Genomic DNA, 19273 nt, shown 5'->3' on the forward strand with positions numbered 1-19273 from the left:
GTTGGTGTCACATTACTTTTCTGTCTTTGGCATCAATCCATGAAATGACCTTCGCATGCATTAGTTTAAATACTCAATTGAGATTTATTGAACAAGGACACTCAGCAATCAAAGTGTCAAACCTCCTGAACTTATGATTGAAAAGCACTAATGGATCTGCAGCCATAAAAAAAGACTGGTTAGAGATTGGCACCTTGATTGAATGGCCAGGCTATAGCTTTTAAGCTCTTCGTTTAATCTGCCTGTCCTCGGTTACGACCTTCTGTACATTTTCTCTCTCTCTCTTTCTCACTCTCTCTCTCACAACTCATTTGTTAAGCCTGTCCATGGAAGTGCAGAGAGGCAGTCAGGCAAACCTGTTCCTAGCGCTCGGTCAATGTTATTGCTTCTAACATCCTCCCCTGTTCAAAAGAAATAGGAAGCAGTGAGAAATTGGTCTCAACTGATAAGAGTTGAGATCAGAAGTTCAATCTGTGACTGCTATCTTTTTCAGGATGTTAGCTGCTTCTGAATAGTTGCTGAGCAAAAATTCTTAATATATTCCAACTACTGCCCACACCCAATTAAAAAAAATACTGAGATTGGATTGTTTGTCCAAAGTTAATTTCTCCATTATTTGGATCGCCTCTAACACACATGCTTAATGATTTGTGATGAGCATTTGACCAACCAAATTACAGTGAACACTGCATGTCTCTCCTTAGCATGCTGAAAGTTCATTATGTCTTAATTGCCAGCTTTTGTCATGCTTCTGTTTCCTTTTTGCTTTATTAAAGGTGCTTTGTAAATTGAAATTGTTGTTGTAATTAAGGTGCATTAGACCATTAGACATTGGACTGGGATTGACCAAATTCTATTCACATTGGACCCTGACAGCAGAAAAAAAAAGAGGCTTTCATCTGATCATCTGAGTTGGATTATAATCCAAATTTAAGAGGTGAAAGGAAAATGGCTAACCCATTGCTCTGACCAATCACTGGTGGAGAATCTTTAAGACTACAATTGGATGCACCTTGGGCTAATTTCATATTCGGCATTTTTCCTTGTAAAATTTAACATTTTTAAATTTGTATTGACAGAATGTAAGGTGTGGCGAAATCCACTGAATCTCTTCAGGGGAGCAGAATACAGCAGGTACGTCTGTGTTGGTGACTATGTGGAGATTAAGGCAAAGTTTATTAAGCTTGTGTGTGGATGTGGAGGAGAGGGAGGGTGGGGAAAAAGGCAAAACTTCAGTTTCTATAGCCTCAAGCTGTTTAAACCTTCAGGGAGGTGGTGCCATAGTGGCGATGTCACTAGTACTCCAGACACTTCAAATTAATCCCTAAACATGAAAGATACCTCTCCATTGGGAGTGTTTGATATAACGGTGTAGGGGTACTTTATTGAAACAAATCCATACTGCACCTGCCCTGCGTGTGTTTGATGGGACGGTGTGTGGTGTGTGCCGTTCCCTTGTATTTAACCCGTGCTGTACCTACCCTGGGATTTGTTTTTGGAAGGGACCGTGTAGAGAGAACTTTACCCTTGAACCCCAAACTATACTTGTCCTGGCGGTGTTCAATGGGACAGTGTGCAGGGAGCTTTACTTGTTTTACTTGGAGACTTGGGGTGGGATTCTCCCGCAATTGGCGGGGCGGCCCGTACCGGCGCCAAGAACGGTGTGAATCACTCCGGCGTCGGGCCGTCGGAAGTTGTGGAATCCTCCGCACTTCCGGAGGCTAGGTCTGCGCTGGAGGGGTAGGCGCCGTGCCAACCGGCGGCAAAGGGAAAAGAGTGCCCCCACAGCACAGGCCCGCCCGCAGATCGATAGGCCCCGATCGCGGGCCAAGCCACCGTGGCCCGTGCCCCCCCCTCCCCGAGGACTCCGCTAGCCGCCCTCCAAGCCAGGACCCGCCGGGATAGACCATGTCTATTTCACGCCGGTGGGACTGGCCGAAAACGGGCAGCCGCTCGGCCTTCGAGGCCCGGAGAATTGCCGGGGCGGGGGCACTGCCAACTGCCCCCGACCGGCATGGCGCGATCCCCGCCCTCGCCCGAAAACCGGCGGCGGGGCGGGATTCACGCCGGCGATTCTCCCACCCGGGGGGAGGAGGAGGAGAATCCCGCCCCTGATGTTCGAACACTTGGGGCTGGATTCTCCGGAGACCCGTGCCGAAATCGCGTTTGGCGCGGGGGCGGAGAATCGATGTTTACGCGGGAATCGTGCCTGCCGCTGCTTCGTGATTCTCCGGTCCCCGGGAATCGCTCGCGCGCGAGTTACGTGGCACGGCTGGGGGGGGGGGGGGCCATTGACAGGGGCCCCCCCCAGCAATTCTCCAGGCAAAACTGTCCGAGTTCCCGACGGCGTGGTTCTAACCACATATTGCTGGTCGGGAACCTTCAGTGGCGGCTGCGGACTCAGTCCGTGGCCGCCCTGGTGGGGGCAGGGGGGGATCGACGACCCGGGGGAGGCCTCATGGACAGCCAGGGGAGCGATCGGGCGGCACGGATCCGCAGCTATACGCCATCTCGGCAGGGGAGGGCCTACATTGTTGATGGCGGTCTGAGTCCGCCATGATGCACGGTGCGGCCACCACCGTGCGCATGCAGGGACTCCCGACCAGAAGTGCGGGGGCCCATATCCATAGCCAGAGCTGCAAGAAGCACTCCGGGGCCTGCTAACCCCCTGCAGGTAAGTGATTCGCTCTTGACTTTTTAAAGGAAAGTCAAGAGTTGAAACGCCAGTGTTTTTACGCCGGCGAGGGGACATAGCCCCATTTTTGGAGAATCCAGCCCCTGATGTTGATGTGGGTTATTCAAAGTGCAAGAATGTTCTTTTGTCCAGCATTGCTGTCCCTCAACTCTATGAACATAAAATTGATTGACAGTAACAAAAAATCTCTTGTTTGAGACAGATATTGTAACCATACTACTTTAACAGCTCTCTTGCATAAATATGGACCACACACCAATACTTAGATGTACAGAAAATGTTCATTATTATGTCTTGCTGTAGCTCACTGAAAAGAGTTAATCTAATTTTCTGTTTCATTTCATTCATTGTTGGGATGTGGACGTAGCTGGCTCGGCCAGCATTTATTGCTCATCCATACTTGCCCTTGAACTGTGGGTATTTAAGAGTCAACCGTGATGGCACAGTGGTTAGCACTGCTGTCTCATAGCATGTAGGACCTGGGTTCAGTTCCGGCTTGGGTGTCTGTCTGTGTGGAGTTTGCACTTTCTCCCCGTGTCTGCGTGGGTTTCCTCCGGGTGCTCCGGCTTCCTCCCACAGACCAAGATGTGCAGGATAGGTAGATTAGCCATGCTAAATTGCCCCTTAGGGTGCAGAGATGTGTAGGTTAGGTGGGGCCACAGGGATAGGCCGGGGGGAATGGGCCTAGGTAGGATGCCCTTCCAGTGGTATGGTGAAAACTTGATGGGCTGAATGGTCACGTTCTGCACTGTAGGGAACTGTGGTTCTATTCTAACTGCATTGCTGTGGGTCTGTAGTTACATATATGTCGGACCAAGTAAGAATGGCAGATTTCCTTCCCTTAACGACGTTGGTGAACCAAATTAGGGTTTGCACCAATTGACAATGGTCATCGTTAGATTTTAAATCCCAGATTTTTATTGAATTCAAATTTCACCATTTGCCATGGTAGGATTCGAACCCATGTCCGCAGAGCATTATCCTGCGACTCTGGATTACTAGTCCAGTGACAATACTACCATGTCGCCGCATCTCCTGTTAGTGTTACCGACAGCTTGATACCATTTAGCGTTTGCCCACAGAAAACAGGACAGATTTGTTTTTGGATACTTGTGTTGTTTCTCCTGACCAAAAGGAGTATTCTAATGTAATTGGGCTTCAGTCAGATGCAGAAGTGACACCTGGGCAAAACCTTTCAGACTGCAGCCCGATCAGCATAAAATGTTGTTCAGTAATCTCACTTTTTGCCTTTTCTGAAGGTACACATGGGTCACAGGAAGAGAGCCTCTGACATATTATGACATGAACCTTTCAGCACAGGATCATCAAACCTTTTTCACATGCGACACAGATCATGCAAGACCTGCAGATGCTGGTGAGTCTGCAGATTGAGCAGTGGAGAAATTAGTTGGGAATTTTGGGCGCATTTATATTGCCATAATGAAACACTTTGTTTTCTTTGTGGTTTAACAAAGGAAATGTATTTTTTTTTTAAAAAGAAAAAGCAACCGGCTGGGGTGTGTCGTTGAAGGGGCAATTATTCAGAATGTTTCAGAGTCTGGGTATGTTAAAGGCTCTAACAGCTTAATGGATGCAAGGCTGACTCTGCACACCTGTGCAGGCTTGCTTTTCACATGGGAAATTGATTGCGAGTCAGATTCTATAACTGCTGATCTCAGATAGCTACAGTATAAAAGTACTCTTAGGGTATTACAATGTACATGAACTTTTATGGAGGTTACCAAGGCTTTCAGGTATGTAATTACCAGACTTGGTTCCTGTTGGATTAACTTGTTATTGCATTCTTTTGTTAACATCCACATTGCAATTACACTCAGTTCACTGAAGCCTTATGACCGAGTGTATTTAAATTTTACTGGAGCTGCCAGATGAAATTTTGACGGGTTTGGCCCACTTCTTTATTGTAAAAGGATTGTTTTTCACTCCACGTTCTAACCAGGAGCGTGGTGTTAGTTATCACTCTTTGGGAGATAATGTGTCAAACAGATCACTTATTCACCCTGGGGGAAATATGTGGGTTTTGCGCTGCTCTTTTTCCAGTTCAGCTTGAAGTTTAGTTCATCCACTTTACGAGGTGGAGTGAAATTTACACCCCTCTTTTGACTGTTTGTTTGACATTCATTTTGTTTATATCTTTAGCTTTTAAACCATTAACTGCACAATATGCTTCAGCCTGTCTGTTTCCTGGCATTGTGTTCTTTGAGCCTTTTTTTCAGTATGCATTGAGGACTGCGCTTAATTAATAACGGATTAGACCATCAAATGACTTGCTAGCTGAGAAAATTGTCTTTTTGCTGCAGATAACACAAATCCATCCATGCAAGAAGTTACTTAGTTCCTGATGTCTGTTGCAGTAGCGTGTGTGTGCTGCACAAGGCCTCTGTGACCCCCCCCCCCTCCTCCCCCGGTCAGGGATTGAAAATCATTATCCTTCTGACCATTAAAATCAACCGGGATTTATCCTTCTGACCATTTTCCAGTGATTCCTGCTGATAAACTTGAATGTGTGAACCATAGTGGAGGGGGCACAGTTGAGTTTGGCAGTGATACCTTCCTTGTGCAAGAGCCTGCTGACACTCGATGCCCAAGTGCTCACATGAAGGCATCTCTGGTCTCATAGTTAATTCAGGAAAGATGGGGAGAAAACTAGAAACAAACAAAATTTGAGCTTTCTTAAAAAGCAACTGTGCTGCTTGAGGTCACCTATATTTGTGACTGGGATACACGTGCACTTGCTTTGGTAGTTATTTGTCTGAATTTTCTCTTGTTTTTGTACTGTTTGTGTTTCATGCCAGATGTAATTTGTCATGTCCCATTGCTCAACTGTATGAGGGACATGAGGGGCCTCTGTTCTTTGCCACTGTGGTAAAACTGAAAATATAGGACATACAAATTGGGCAGCATCTGCAGCACTGCGTGGCCTGGATAAAATGGACGTGGAGAGGATGTTTCCACTTATTGGAAAAACTTAAGCAGAGGACACAATCTCAGATTAAAGGGACGATCCTTTAAAACAGAGATGAGGAGGAAATTCCTCGAGGGTGGTGAATCTATGGAAATCTTTGCCGCAGAAGCCTGTGGAGGCCAAAACACTGAGTGTCTTTAAGACCGAGATAGATAGGTTTTTGATCAGTAAGGGGGGGGAGTTATGGGGAGAAGGCAGGAGAATGGGGATGAGAAAATATCAGCCATGATTGAATGGCGGAGCAGACTCGATGGGCCGAGTGGCCTAATTCTGCTCCTATGTCTTATGGTCTTACCTGTGACGAAAGGAAATATGTGCTATCTCGGGGTATTATCCTTCACTACAAGGTTAAGGTCATATGGCCCAGTTGAGACCAGACCTCACTGTGGAAGTTATGAAATGGACTTGAGTTCTTTAGGCCCAATGTGTTTTTATTATATGAATATGTATTCCTAGCCAGCACAACTGAAATGACCAATCTGCATTAGTCTTGGGCATCTGCAAAGAAAGGACTTTCATTTATATATCCTTCAGAATCTCAGAACTTTCCAAAGCAATTTACAACTCACGAAACATAGTTGCCGTTGTAATGGAGAGAAATGTATCTCCCAATTTTCACACAGCAAGTGTGATTAATGTTGGCCAGGACAATAAGAAACTCCCCAAGTTCTCTTTGAATAGTGCCATGTTTTTTTTTCATGTTTACTTGACTGTATCTTATAATAATTATCTTTATTATTCTCACAAGTAGGCTTACATTAACGTTGCAGTGAAGTTACTGTCAAAACCCCCTAGTCGCCACACTACGGCATCTGTTCGGGTACACTGAGGGAGAATTCAGAATGTCCAATTCACCTAACATCACGCCTTTCGGGACTTGTCAGAGGAAACCAGAGGGCCTTACTGACGGCACCTAGGTTTAGCGTGGCATCCAAAAGACGGAATCTCCAACAGCAATACTGCTGTAATACATGAGGTATCAGCCCAGAGACTGTGCTGAAGTATGTGGACCAGAAACTTGAATCCATGATCATCTGACTCAAAGGAAAGAGTGCTAACACGGTGTCCTTGTTAGAGGAATTATGCTAGAGCGAGGGGTGTTCCAAGATCTGGTGCGACTCCCGTTTCTTATTTACACAAGCAACCTGTATTCAGAAGTTCAGTGCAAGGTGGCCAACTTGCAGATGGAAGAAAACTTTACAGGGCAGTGGAATCAAAAGAGGTAGCTGAGAAATTAGGGGGAGTTGGAGAATATGTACAAGTGGGACCAATAATGACAGATTAAATTCAATACAGACAAGTGTGAAGTACTACACATAGGAAGAAAAAATAGACTCGCGTTCATTTCATGAATTGTGTTGAAATTAAGAATGAAACTGAATGAGACCTAGGAATCTTAGTGAACTTAACACTAAAGATGTCCAACTAGAGCTGCAATCAATGTAGCCATAGAACATTGAACAAATAGACAAAACAGTGAAATGTAATTCAAGGGAGATACCCTATCAAACTCCATGCTGCATTGGTCATATTGCATCTTTAATACTGCACCCACTCAGGGTCATCAAAAATGAGAGCTATTCAGGTTCTGGGGCACAAGAAATATCTCAGTTGTTATGGGTCTGAATTATGAACAAAGATTGGTGAGACACAACAACAAGACCTTGCATTTATATTGCACTTTATGATAATGTCCAAGGTGCTTCATGGCGACATAATTGGACAGAAATTGACTCAGCCAAAAAGGGAATCAATAGCACAGGTGACCAGCTTGGTCAAAGAATTAAGTTTAAACGGGGTCTAAAAAGAGGAAGAGGAGGATAGGTTTAAGAGTGGAATTCTAGAGCTTGGGGCGAGAAGGTTAAAGACACAGTCGCTCATGATGGGATGAAAGAACTGGAGAGTTGGGTGTGCAAAAGGCCAGAAATGGAGGAGAGCAGAGTTTTAGGAAGGTTGTAGAGAGAATAACCCGAGTCATTGAAGAATGAAAACAGAACTAAAATTAATAAGTTGATTACATCGATAATGTATTGAAAAGCTTGCATTCGCATCCCGTTCACTTTATTCCATTATAAATTCCTATGCCTACACTTAAAATGGAAACTGTCAACATGTCACAATACAATTGTATCTTCCTGTTGGTGGAGTCACTCGCAGTGCCACCACTGACCGTAGAGTATAAGTGCAATGTGGCTAATTTTTTAAGCAGTGTTGTATCATCAATGTGCGCATAGGAATATTCACCTGAGGAAGGAGCAGTGCTCCGGTAGCTAGTGATTCGAAACAAACTCGTTGGACTGTAACCTGGTATTGTAAGACTTCTTTTTTTCATAAATTTAAGAGTACCCAATAATTTTTTCCAATTAAGGGCCAATTTAATGTGGCCAATCCACCTATCCTGCACATCTTTGGGTTGTGGGGATGAGACCCACGCAGACACGGGAAGAATGTGCAAACTCCACACGGAGAGTGACGCAGGGCTGGGATTCGAACCAAGGTCCTCGGCGCCGTAGGCAGCAATGCTAACCACTGTGCCACCGTGCTGTCCCGTAAGACTTCTTACTGTGCCCACCCCAGTCCAACGCCGGCATCTCCACATCATGACATAGGAATACAAATGGAAATAGCAAAAATAAATAATCAATGTTTGGAATTAAAATGGTTGCTCAATTATGTGTGCACATCTGGCCAAATTATCACCCAGCTTCACCTAACTGGACATGATTGTGATGCATCTGTGTGCAACAACGTAAAGAGGACAAAATCAGAAGTGACAACCCAACAGGGTTCATTGAAGCCAACTTGTTGTAAGTGTCCTGCTGCCTCACTGAGGTTGACAGATTCAGCACAAACAAAGAATTGGAGTTGGGGACGCCCTGGTTTAAAAGACTTTTACTGCACTAGGCAGTGCTTTTGGCAACTGAAAGAGCCAACCGAGCTGATCAAAGAGCTGGCACTTTTTGATTCTGTTTCCACCCCTGCCAGGCTTCTGTTTGAGGAAGCATGAGACTCGCATCTGTCCTGTGACATTTCAGTTGAGATTTTCAGAGTACCACATGCAGAATTGTGGACTTAAACCGTGACCTAGCACCATGGGATTGTTTGCTGGAACACAAAAGGCTTTGGCACGGCAGCATTGAATTTTATTGCTGCATTTAACATTCACATGACACTTGAGTCTGTTGGACAGCACATGTGCATGTTATAACACATCTGCTCTCCTTTATAGCTGGATAAATTTAATGGCCTTCTCGCTAAATGTGGGCTTGAATAACGTGGACTTTTCTGAGCAGCATTTCTGCTGCTGTACTGGTGTATGCCAGATGTAAACACCTGCTGTCACTTACACTTTTATTTCTTTCTGTTCTTTTGACAGTGATGCAGAAGGCCTGGCGGGAGAGGAACGCTCAAGCTAGAATGAAGGCAGCATATCAGGCATTGGAATTAAACAATGAGTATGTTTCTGTACTGCTGATTGAGGTTGTGCGTAACGATCTCACATTCTCTCCACTGTCCTCTGCATCAGTCTGAAGGTTTCTGACATGCTCATTGGTTGACCATTTGTGTCTTTTGGACTTTGCTAATACTTCATCTCCTGTTTGCTTGTCGTTCAAAAGAGTTTTAAAGTGAACGTGTTGAACGGGGTGCTACAAATAGTGCAGAGTATATTTAGTTCCTAGGTGTTAAAGCATGAATGTGTATTGATTCCTTGATTACATTATCAGACTTTACCACTGGCTCTGCTGGGATTCTGCATCATAAATCACATGTTCCCATCTAGGATGTGTTAAGGTGATTCAAAGGATTGCCACTTGAAAAGGTAAGATTTGCAGGGCTACAGGAGAGAGCAGGGTGATTATACACATTGATGGTTCTTTCAGAGAGTCAGCACAGGTATGATGGGTCAAGTAGGCTCCTTGGGTGCCATATGCCTCTACAATGCTTATTGAGTGTTTCCGGTCAATCCTTCCCTCTTCGATGTAGCAAATTAAATACACCCCCATGAATTCTGTTTTGTACAGGCCTTCATCCGCTGTTTGCATCAAGATAGATGACCTCATTAGGCATCTTAAAGTTGGTCCTGTTCCCCTCCCCCTGTTTAGGAGGGCTTGGCATTGATATGGCAGAAATCAGTCAAACGTTGTATTTCTTTTTTTTTTATAAATGTTTTTTATTGAGTTTTCATATTTTATATATGACAAATTACAAATTATTAGAGAGAGAGAAAAAAAAGGGAAAACACAAAAATTTAACATGAATATTTACAGGTAAGCATCTTCATAACAACAATTGTGGCCGCCCCCTTTAGCCAGCATACATATTTTACATTCCCCAATATGGCCGAGGCACATGTTTATAGGCATTTATTTATAGTTTGGTTTTGGGCCTTGGCTTGCCATCAAACCCCCATACCGAGCCCGTAACCCCCCCCCCCCCCCCGGCTACCTTCCCCCGATTCCCGTCCATTTTCCCCTGGTTCTTGGCCACCCGACTATTCTTCCTCATGTACGTTGGCCACAAACAGGTCCCGGAACAGTTGCATGAATGGCTCCCACGTTCTGTGGAAGCCGTCGTCCGACCCTCGGATGGCGAATTTGATTTTCTCCATTTGGAGAGATTCCGAGAGGTCGGACAGCCAGTCTGCAGCTCTGGGTGGTGCTGCTGACCGCCAGCCAAACAGGATTCTACGGCGGGCAATCAGGGAGGCAAAGGCAAGGGCGTCCGCCCTCCTCCCCAGGAATAGATCTGGCTGGTCTGAAACCCCGAAGACCGCCACTATCGGGCATGGCTCCACCCTCACCCCCACCACTTTGGACATAGCCTCGAAGAAGGCTGTCCAGTACTCCACAAGTCTGGGGCAAGACCAGAACATGTGGGCGTGGTTGGCCGGGCCTCTTTGGCACCGCTCACATCTGTCCTCCACCTCCGGGAAGAACCTACTCATATGGTTTCTCGTTAGGTGGGCTCTATGTACCACTTTTAGTTGCGTCAGGCTGAGCCTTGCGCACGTGGAGGTGGAGTTGACCCAATGCAGTGCTTCGCTCCAGAGTCCCCACCCTATCTCCATCCCCAGGTCGTCCTCCCATTTCCTTCTTGTTGCGTCCAGTACGGTGTCGTCCCTATCTACCAGTCGGTCATAAATGTAAACGTTGTATTTCTGATCACTATCGACTCCCTACTGCTGGAATGTGTGTCATATCCCACTCGGCAATACCAACGCCAGCATCCAGTGTCAATGCTGACAGGTGGACTAGGACATTTTGGTGAGGTAGAGAGGATTGGGAGCATTCGTGCAGTGTAAATCTGCAAGAACCTGTCTTCGGGAGGGGCAGTGAGAGATTTAGGACAAACGAGGGGAAGGTTAAAAAAAAACCTGCTTTGATTTGTGAGGACTTGAGGACTGCAATATGACCCATTGAATTCAGTAAATTTAATTTAGAAAGGAATAAGAGAATGGTTATAGCAGAGAAGGAGGTCATTTGACCCCTCATGTCTGTGTCGCTCTCTGCAGGAATAACTTCTAGGAGGCGGCACAGTGGCACAATCGTTAGCACTGCTGCCTCACAGCTCGAGGGACCCGAGTTCCTGGGTTCAATTCCGGCCTTGGATGACTGTCTGTGTGGAGTTTGCACTTTCTCCCCGTGTCTACGTGGGTTTCCTGTATCCAGCCCCGTGCTATACCTGCCTTGGGAGTGTTTGATGGAATAGAAGACCTTGTACAAAGTATCTTAGGATATTAAAGGCACTATATACATATATGTGCGCATTGTTTTTGACCAGCCTGTCAATATCCCAGCCCGCCTTATATCACTGCAGCAAATCTTTAATGTAATATCCGATTTCATTAATTAGTGAAATTGTATTCAATATTTGGTTTAATTTAACAAACTGGTGCAGAGAGCAGAGTAAATGCATTGCGCTTTCTGCAAGTTGGGACTGGTGAAAAATGTAATTCATTGTCCAGGGTTGTCGCTTTCAGAGTGAAATACATGTGGCTTATTGTCTGTATTTGAAAAGCACAGCTTTGAGTCAGCTGTAGGGATAAAATTAGAATTTAAATTGCAATTAATATCAATCTGCAGTATTTAGCTGGAAAAACTTTCATATGCAATGCTGAGATTTACTCATTGATAAAATCTGACATGCTTGCTGTGTTTAGAGACGTAGGGTCACTACCTGCTCTGGAGTAAAGGAATGTTTCGCGCTGAGTGCCAATTGTCTCGTCCGTGGTTATTCGTGGGATTTTAAGCCAAATTCCCTGTAAACTTTAACTTATGCTTCCTCTATTTCTGGCGTAACGTGGCTGTAGTGTTTGCAGTTTGCACAGCAGCAAATCGCCTGAGCTTCTTCACAGCATTTAGAATGACCAGGAGACCAGGCACGCCACCACCTCTAGGTTCCCCTCAAAAGTCACAACCATCCTGACTTGGAAATATATTCATCATTCCTTCATCATTGGGTTCAAATCTTGCAACGGCACTTTGGGTGGACCTTCACCACATGGTTCAAGAAAATGGCTCACCACCACCTTCTCAAGGAGCTCACATGCGTGAATGTATTTTTAAAATCAAACTTAGTGCAGTTGGGGAGTGTCAATACTTTGTCTCATATCTGAAGCGTGCTGTTGAAGTATTGCATTTAAGTGCCTTGGGGTATTACCGTAGCGATTCCCAACTAGAAAATCTTTGTAAGACACAATATTGTACACCTTCCTTTCAGTTACCTAAAACTGTGTATAAGAGGTGAACTGTTCATTGCCTATCACGATAGGTAATTTTTTCTTTTCGAGGTCCAATTTTTAGCAGATAATAATCTTTATTAGTGTCACAAGTATGCTTACATGAACGCTACAGTGAAGTTACTGTGAAAATCCCCTAGTCGCCACACTCCGGCACATGTTCGGGTACACGGAGAATTCAGAATGTCCAATTCACCGAACAGGCACGTCTTTCGGGACTTGTGAGAGGAAACCGGAGCACCCGGAGGAAGCCCACGCAGACACTGGGAGAATGTGTAGACTCCGCACCGACGGTGACCCAAGCCGGGAATCGAACTCGGGTCCCTGGAGCTGTGAAACAACATTGCTAACTACTGTGCTACCATGCCACCCATGTGAGGAGAAGAGTAATTGGAGTTAATGGATTCAGATTCAGTTAAAACTTTGTAAAGGGAATCGGATAAATACACAAAAAGGAAAAACTCTGCAAGGCTGTGGGAAATGAGCAGGAAGGGGAGTGGAATTAATTGGACAGATTGTTCAAAGAGTCAGCACACAGCTGGTGGGTCGAAGAGCCGTTTCCTGTGCTGCATCTTTTTGATGATTCTAGTGAAATGTTGCTTTGCTTCTTCAGGAAAACCACTAGTCTCAAGTGATAGGGGGTGGGACTTAGAAAGCTGATCAAACTGATGGAGGAAACATTAATAGGACTTTGGATTGCACATTAAATCCCTCACTGATATTCTGCAAAACGACACAAGGAGACACTATGGTGTCTGCAGTCACCTCCTCTCACCAAAGTCCAGCACAGGTCAGTTACAAAGATAAAATAATTCAAAGTAAAAATAGTAGTTTAGAAAGTAGCAGAGTATTCACCCCCATGAACTGAGTTTACATGCCTGCTACTCAGCTTGCCAACTGAAGTACTCGCTACTTTGGTGCACAGTAAGCCCTAACATCTGGTTTTCTTTGTGATCTTAGGTGTGCCACGGCATATGTTCTTTTAGCTGAGGAGGAAACCACCACAATTCTTGAAGCTGAGAAACTATTTAAACAGGCACTGAAAGCAGGCGAGGTCTGCTACAGAAGGAGCCAACAACTTCAGCACCATAGCACACAGCAGGAAGCACAACACAGTAAGTTGCCTAACTACAACTTTAATATTGATGTACCATTGTGTGAAAGCTTTAAGGGAAAACTGCACAAGTTTGTATGTGTGTGTGTGGTTTGGGGGGGGGGAGGGGTCATCTTATAGGAGTTGCCTTTTATCAAAGGAATATGCCTGGTCTTATTGGACAAGTGGTAAAAGATGGAAACGCCCAGCTAAATGGGAGTTTTAGGTGGTGTCTCGATTGTCCTACAAGATGTTAAATTAAAGCCCTGTCTGCCCTCTTGGGTGGAGGTAAAAGATCCCACAGCATTATTGAAAAAGAGCAGGGAAATTTTGTCAAATGCCCGTGACAATATTTATGCTTCCATCAACTCACTTAAAAAAACTAGCTATACAGTCGATATCACCTGACTGTGGAGCCATTTGTCTGCTAATTGGCTGCCACGTTCCTGCATCACAATAGTGACTGCACTTCAAAAGAATTTCATTGGCTGCAAAAGTCACTTTCGGATGTCCTTAGTTTGTGAAAGTTGCTACAGTATATAAATGCAAATCTTTATCTTCTGTTTTTAGTTTTGACAATGATCCTTTATCAACTTGGCCTAAATGGTGGCACCCTTTATCATGTCAAGTGGCTACCTACAGTTAGCTTCAGCACCCTGTGTTTGGAAGGGGACGGGTGGGGGAAATGCAGCTCGGGTTTCTGAGGCTGTTTGCTATCCGGTGACCCTCGCTTATGGCAGGTGATTTTGCAATTGACCTTGGCTGTGATGCCTCCACTGTTGAGCAGTCTGTGGCTAATCGTTGTCCGGGCTTGCATGTGAGGAACAATCACTTGGGCAAGCTGCCAGAAGGCTGTGTTTGAGAGGGAGAGTATTCGAGGTGAGGTAAAACTTAAAACTGCAAGGTTACAGGTGATTTACAAACCATAAAATCTTGCTTTGAACCAATTAAGGACTTGGGGAAGGCATATGCCATGGGAATAAACTACTGTTCTATACCAGACTTACCAAAGCACAATGCAAGACCAAATTAACCTACTTGATTGCTTTGTCTGTCTCCATACAGTAGTTTTAGTCTCGGATCAGTGATAGTATGCTTTTCTCAGTCACAAGATTCTGGGTTTAATTTCTACTCCAGAGATTGGCATATAGTCCAAGCTGACACTTTCAGTGCAGCACTGTTGAAGTTACTGTCTTTAGAATAAGATATTAAACCAAGACCCCAAGTGTGCTCTTTTGTAATGTTAAGTATCCCATTGCACAGATTTAAAGATGATCTGGTGAATGTTTGTTCCTCATCTAGTCAGGCAAAAAGTTAATTTATTTCACTGCTACTTGAGGGAGCTATTTGGCTGCTAAGTTTACCAACAGAGAAACAGTGACTACTCTTCACAGTACTGTCATAAAAGAGGAGAGAGAGAAATGAAGAAGGCTAGGAAGAGAATTCCAGAGCAAGGGCCCAGGCAACTGCAGTCACCACTGCCAATGGTGGAATAATGAAAATCAGGGTTGTGCAAGACTCCAGAATTGGAGAAGCACCGAGATCTCACATGGATGGAGATCTGGAGGGGGTTGCAGAGGTTGGGAGGTGTATATAATTCCAGCTGTGCTGAAGGAGTCCATTTGGCCCATTGAATCTGCACCGATTCTCTGAAAGAGCACCTGACCTAGACCCACTCCTCTGTCCTATCCCTGTAACCCAACCTTACCTGCACATCTTTAGACACTAAGGGTAAAGGTTTAGCATGGCCAATCCACCTAGCCTGCACGTCTTTGGACTGTGGGAGGAAACCGGAGCACCCGGAGGAAACTTGTGCAGACACAGGGAGAACGTACAAACTCCACACAGACAGTGGGCCATGGAGGAGAGGATAAGAATTAAAATTGAAATGTTGTTGAGTTATCATGTCCCAAATACTGAAGTTGATTTTTCATTTAAGCAGCTGACATTAATCTTCCAAAACCTGTCCTCTTGAGAATAGTTTGAAAATCAGCTAAATTCATTTTCTCTTGGCAGGGCGAGACACAAATGTATTAGTTTATATCAAACGAAGGCTTGCAATGTGTGCGAGAAAACTGGGAAGAATACGGGAAGCAGTAAAACTGATGAGAGATGTGAGTAACGGGACAACAGGTGAACTTCAGCTGGATCTGTGGAAATGCTTATACTTGCTACTTGGACTTAATTATTTCCTCCCACTATAAGCATTAGCCATACTCTAAATTCTACTGAAGTAGTGTCAGTTTATCTCAGTTGGTAACATTGTTATTCCTGAGCTGAAGGTCATGGGGTTTAAGACTTGCCACAGGCTAAGGAAATGCTGTATTGGTGGAGATGCTATCTTTTAATAGAGGCAAATGTCCTGTCCTCCAGTTCACAACTTAAGTAGCCCCATGGCGCTATTAGAAGCAGAACAGGAATTGTTCTGATGCCATAGGTGACATTTACCCTGAACCAACACCATAAGAACAAATTAATTGGTAATTTATCAAATTCGCGATGTGTGAAATTTGATACGTGCAAATTGGTTTTTGCGTTTTCCTGTATCTGGAGACTTTTTAAAAAATGAAAAAGAAATTTTTTTTATTAAAGCTTTTTCCAACCAGGATTTTTGCATAACAAAAAGAAAAACAATAAACGCAAAATATTTAACAAAACGAGGTGGCTGCTATCATTATACAAAACAAAAATACATGTTATATCAACAAGTCCCCCCACCTGAGCCCCCCCCCCCCCCGCCGTTGCCGCTGCTACTGACACTTTACTGCTCCCCTGGAAAGTCAAGGAAAGGTTGCCACCGCCAGGAGATCCCCATCAAGGACCCTCTCAAGGCAAACTTTATCCGCTCCAGGCTGAGGAACCCAGCGAAGTCACTAACCCAGGTCTCCACGGTCGGGGGTTTCGAGTCCCTCCACATTAACAGGATCCGCCTCCAGGCTACCAGGGAGGCAAAGGCCAACACCTCGGCCTCTTTCGCTTCCTGCACTCCCGGATCCTCCGACATCCCAAATATCGCTATTGTTGGACTGGACTTCACCTGCGTGTCCAAAATCCTGGACATAGCCCTCACAAAGCCCTGCCAGAATTCTTTAAACGCCTGGCATGCCCAGAACATATGGACATGGTTCGTAGGACTCTCTGCACATCTCACGCACCTGTCCTCTACCCCATAAAACTTGCTCATTCGTGCCATCGTCATGTGAGCCCGGTGCACCACCTTAAATTGAATCAAACTGAGCCTGGCGTATGATGCGGTCGAATTCACCCTGCCCAGGGCATCGGCCCACAGGCCCTCATCTAGCTCCTCGCCCAGCTCCTCCTCCCACTTTCCCTTCAGTCCTCCATTGAGGCTTCCTCCGCCTCCTGCAGCTCCTGATATATGTCCGACACCTTCCCCTCTCCTACCCAGATGCCAGACACCACCCTGTCCTGTATCCTTCGCGGGGGTAACAGCGGAAATGTCCCACTTGTTTCTTGAGAAAGTCCCGAACCTGGAGATCTCTGAAAGCATTTCCCGGGGGCAGGCCGAAGTTCTCCAGCGCCTGCACGCAGGGGAAAGTCCCATCTATAAACAGGTCCTCCATCCTTCTAATGCCTGCCCTATACCAGCCTTGGAACCCCCCATCTATCCTGCCCGGAACAAATCTCTGGTTGTTCCGCATCGGGGTCCAAACTGAGGCCCCCTCCTCCTTCCTGTGCCTCCTCCACTGACCCCAGACCCTCAGTGCTGCCGACACCACCGGGCTTGTGGTGTACCGTGCCGACAAGAACGGCAGCGGTGCCGTTACAAGTGCCCCTCGGCTGGTGCCTTTGCATGACGCCACCTCTAGCCGCCCCCACGCCGCCCCCTCCTCCATTACCCACTTCCTAATCATGGCCACGTCCCACGTTCCCCCCCCCCCCCCCCGGGCTTTGCTCCAAGAATATCCTCTTGACTCGCGGGGTTTTATTTGCCCACACAAATCCCGTGATAATCCTGTTCACCCGCTTGAAAAAGGATTTGGGGATGAAAATGGGGAGGCACTGAAAAACGAACAAGAATCTGGGAAGAACCGTCATCTTCACAGTCTGCCCTCTTCCCGCCAGGGAAAACGGGAACATGCTCCTCCTGGCCCCTAGCGTGGATTAAACCAGCTCACTTTTCCCCACGTTCAACTTGTACCCCGAGGAGTTCCCAAAGTCCCCCAGTATCCGCATGACCTCCCCCATCCCCTCTCGCGAGTCTGAAATATACAGCAGGTCGTCCGCGTAGAGGGAAACCCGGTGTTCCTCCCCCCCCCCCCCCCCCCCCCCCCCCCCCCCCCGCAATTCCTTGAAGTCCTAAGCGCTATGGCCAACGGCTCAATTGCCAGGGCAAATTGCAACGGGGACAAGGGGCACCCCTGTCTCGTCCCTCGGTGCAACCTGAAATACTCTGACCTCAGCCGGTTCGTGGACATCCTCGCTACGGGGGCCTGATACAGTAGCTTGACATACCCTATGAATCCCTCCCCAGATCCAAACTTACCTAACACCTCCCACAGGTACTCCCACTCCACCCTGTCAAAGGCCCTCTCTGCACCCATTGCAGCCACTACTTCTACATTACCCCCCCTCTCCCTCCAAGGGCATTATAATAGTATTCAGGAGCCTCCTAACATTCATGTTCAGTTGCCTGCCCTCAATCACTCCCAGTACACAGTCCTCTATTCTGGTGGCCAGAATTTTTGCCAGCAATTTGGCATCTACATTCAGGAGCGCTATCGGCCTGTAGGACCCACATTGGAACGGATCCTTCTCCTTCTTCAAAATGAGGGAGATCAGTGCCTGCGACATTGTCGGGGGAAGGGCTCCTCTCTCCTTCGCCTTGTTAAAGGATCTGAGCAGGAGTGAGCTCAGTAGCTCTGAGAAATTCTCATAAAATTCTACACGTAAGCCGTCCGGGGCCTTGCCCGATTGCATACTTGCCAGCCCCTTAACTACCTCCTCCAACTCAATCGGGGCCCCCAGTCCATCCTCCCACTCCTCACCACCCTTGGGAGCCTCAGCCCATCCATAAATTGCTTCATCCCTTTCCCTCCCCTCAGGTTCTGACTCGTATAGCTTCCCGTAGAACTCATTGAAGACTTCATTGACCCTCTCTGGGCTCAACACCGTGTTACCTTCCATATCCCGCACTCCCCCAATCTCCCTGCCCACCTCCCTCCTGCGCAGTTGGTGCGCCAGCATCCTACTTGCCTGCTCCCCATACTCGTAGACTGCCCCTTTCACTTTCCTCAACTGTGCCTCCACCTTCCCCATGGTCAGCAAATTGAACTCTGCCTGTAATTTCCGGCGCTCCTTTAGCAGCTCCCTCTCGAGGGCCTCTGTGAACCTCCTGTCCACCCTAAGTATCTCTCCCACCAACCTCTCCCTCTTTGCCCTCTCCCTCTTCTCTGTGTGGGACATAATAGAGATTAACTACCCCCTGATGACCGCCTTCATAGCCTCCCAAACCGCTGCCGCTGTTACCTCCTCCGTGTCATTCGTTGTCACATAGTTCTGAATGCTCCTCCTTATCCGCCCACGCACCACTTAATCCGTCAGCAGCCCCACATCCAGTCTCCAGAGAGGGCGCTGCCCCGCTCCGCCCCCAGTCGCAGGTCCACCCAATGCGGGGCATGGTCCGAGACCCAATGGCCGAATACTCAGCCCCCTCCACCCTCAGGATTAACGCCCTGCTCAGCACAAAAAAGTCAATCCGCGAGTAGACTTTATGGACATGGGAGAAAAAGGAGAACT

General features: G+C 46.5%; 1 protein-coding gene across 6 annotated transcripts in view; it reads left to right on the forward strand.

Annotated features, from left to right (window-relative positions):
• The window catches only part of LOC119978108 (suppressor of tumorigenicity 7 protein homolog), a 150675-nt gene that overhangs the window by 44330 nt on the left and 87072 nt on the right, over positions 1–19273 (forward strand). For all 6 annotated transcript variants that reach the window (XR_005463389.1, XM_038819504.1, XM_038819502.1 and 3 more), the window contains 5 exons: positions 1080–1134; positions 3955–4070; positions 9058–9136; positions 13381–13535; positions 15530–15627. Coding sequence is in view for 5 of the 6 variants with exons in the window: in XM_038819504.1 (XP_038675432.1) it covers positions 1080–1134; positions 3955–4070; positions 9058–9136; positions 13381–13535; positions 15530–15627 (503 nt within the window). In the remaining variant the exon portion in view is untranslated. The remainder of the gene's footprint in view (positions 1–1079; positions 1135–3954; positions 4071–9057; positions 9137–13380; positions 13536–15529; positions 15628–19273) is intronic.

The sequence above is a fragment of the Scyliorhinus canicula genome, chromosome 15 (genome assembly GCF_902713615.1).
Source record: "Scyliorhinus canicula chromosome 15, sScyCan1.1, whole genome shotgun sequence".
Classification (NCBI taxonomy): Eukaryota; Metazoa; Chordata; class Chondrichthyes; order Carcharhiniformes; family Scyliorhinidae; genus Scyliorhinus; species Scyliorhinus canicula.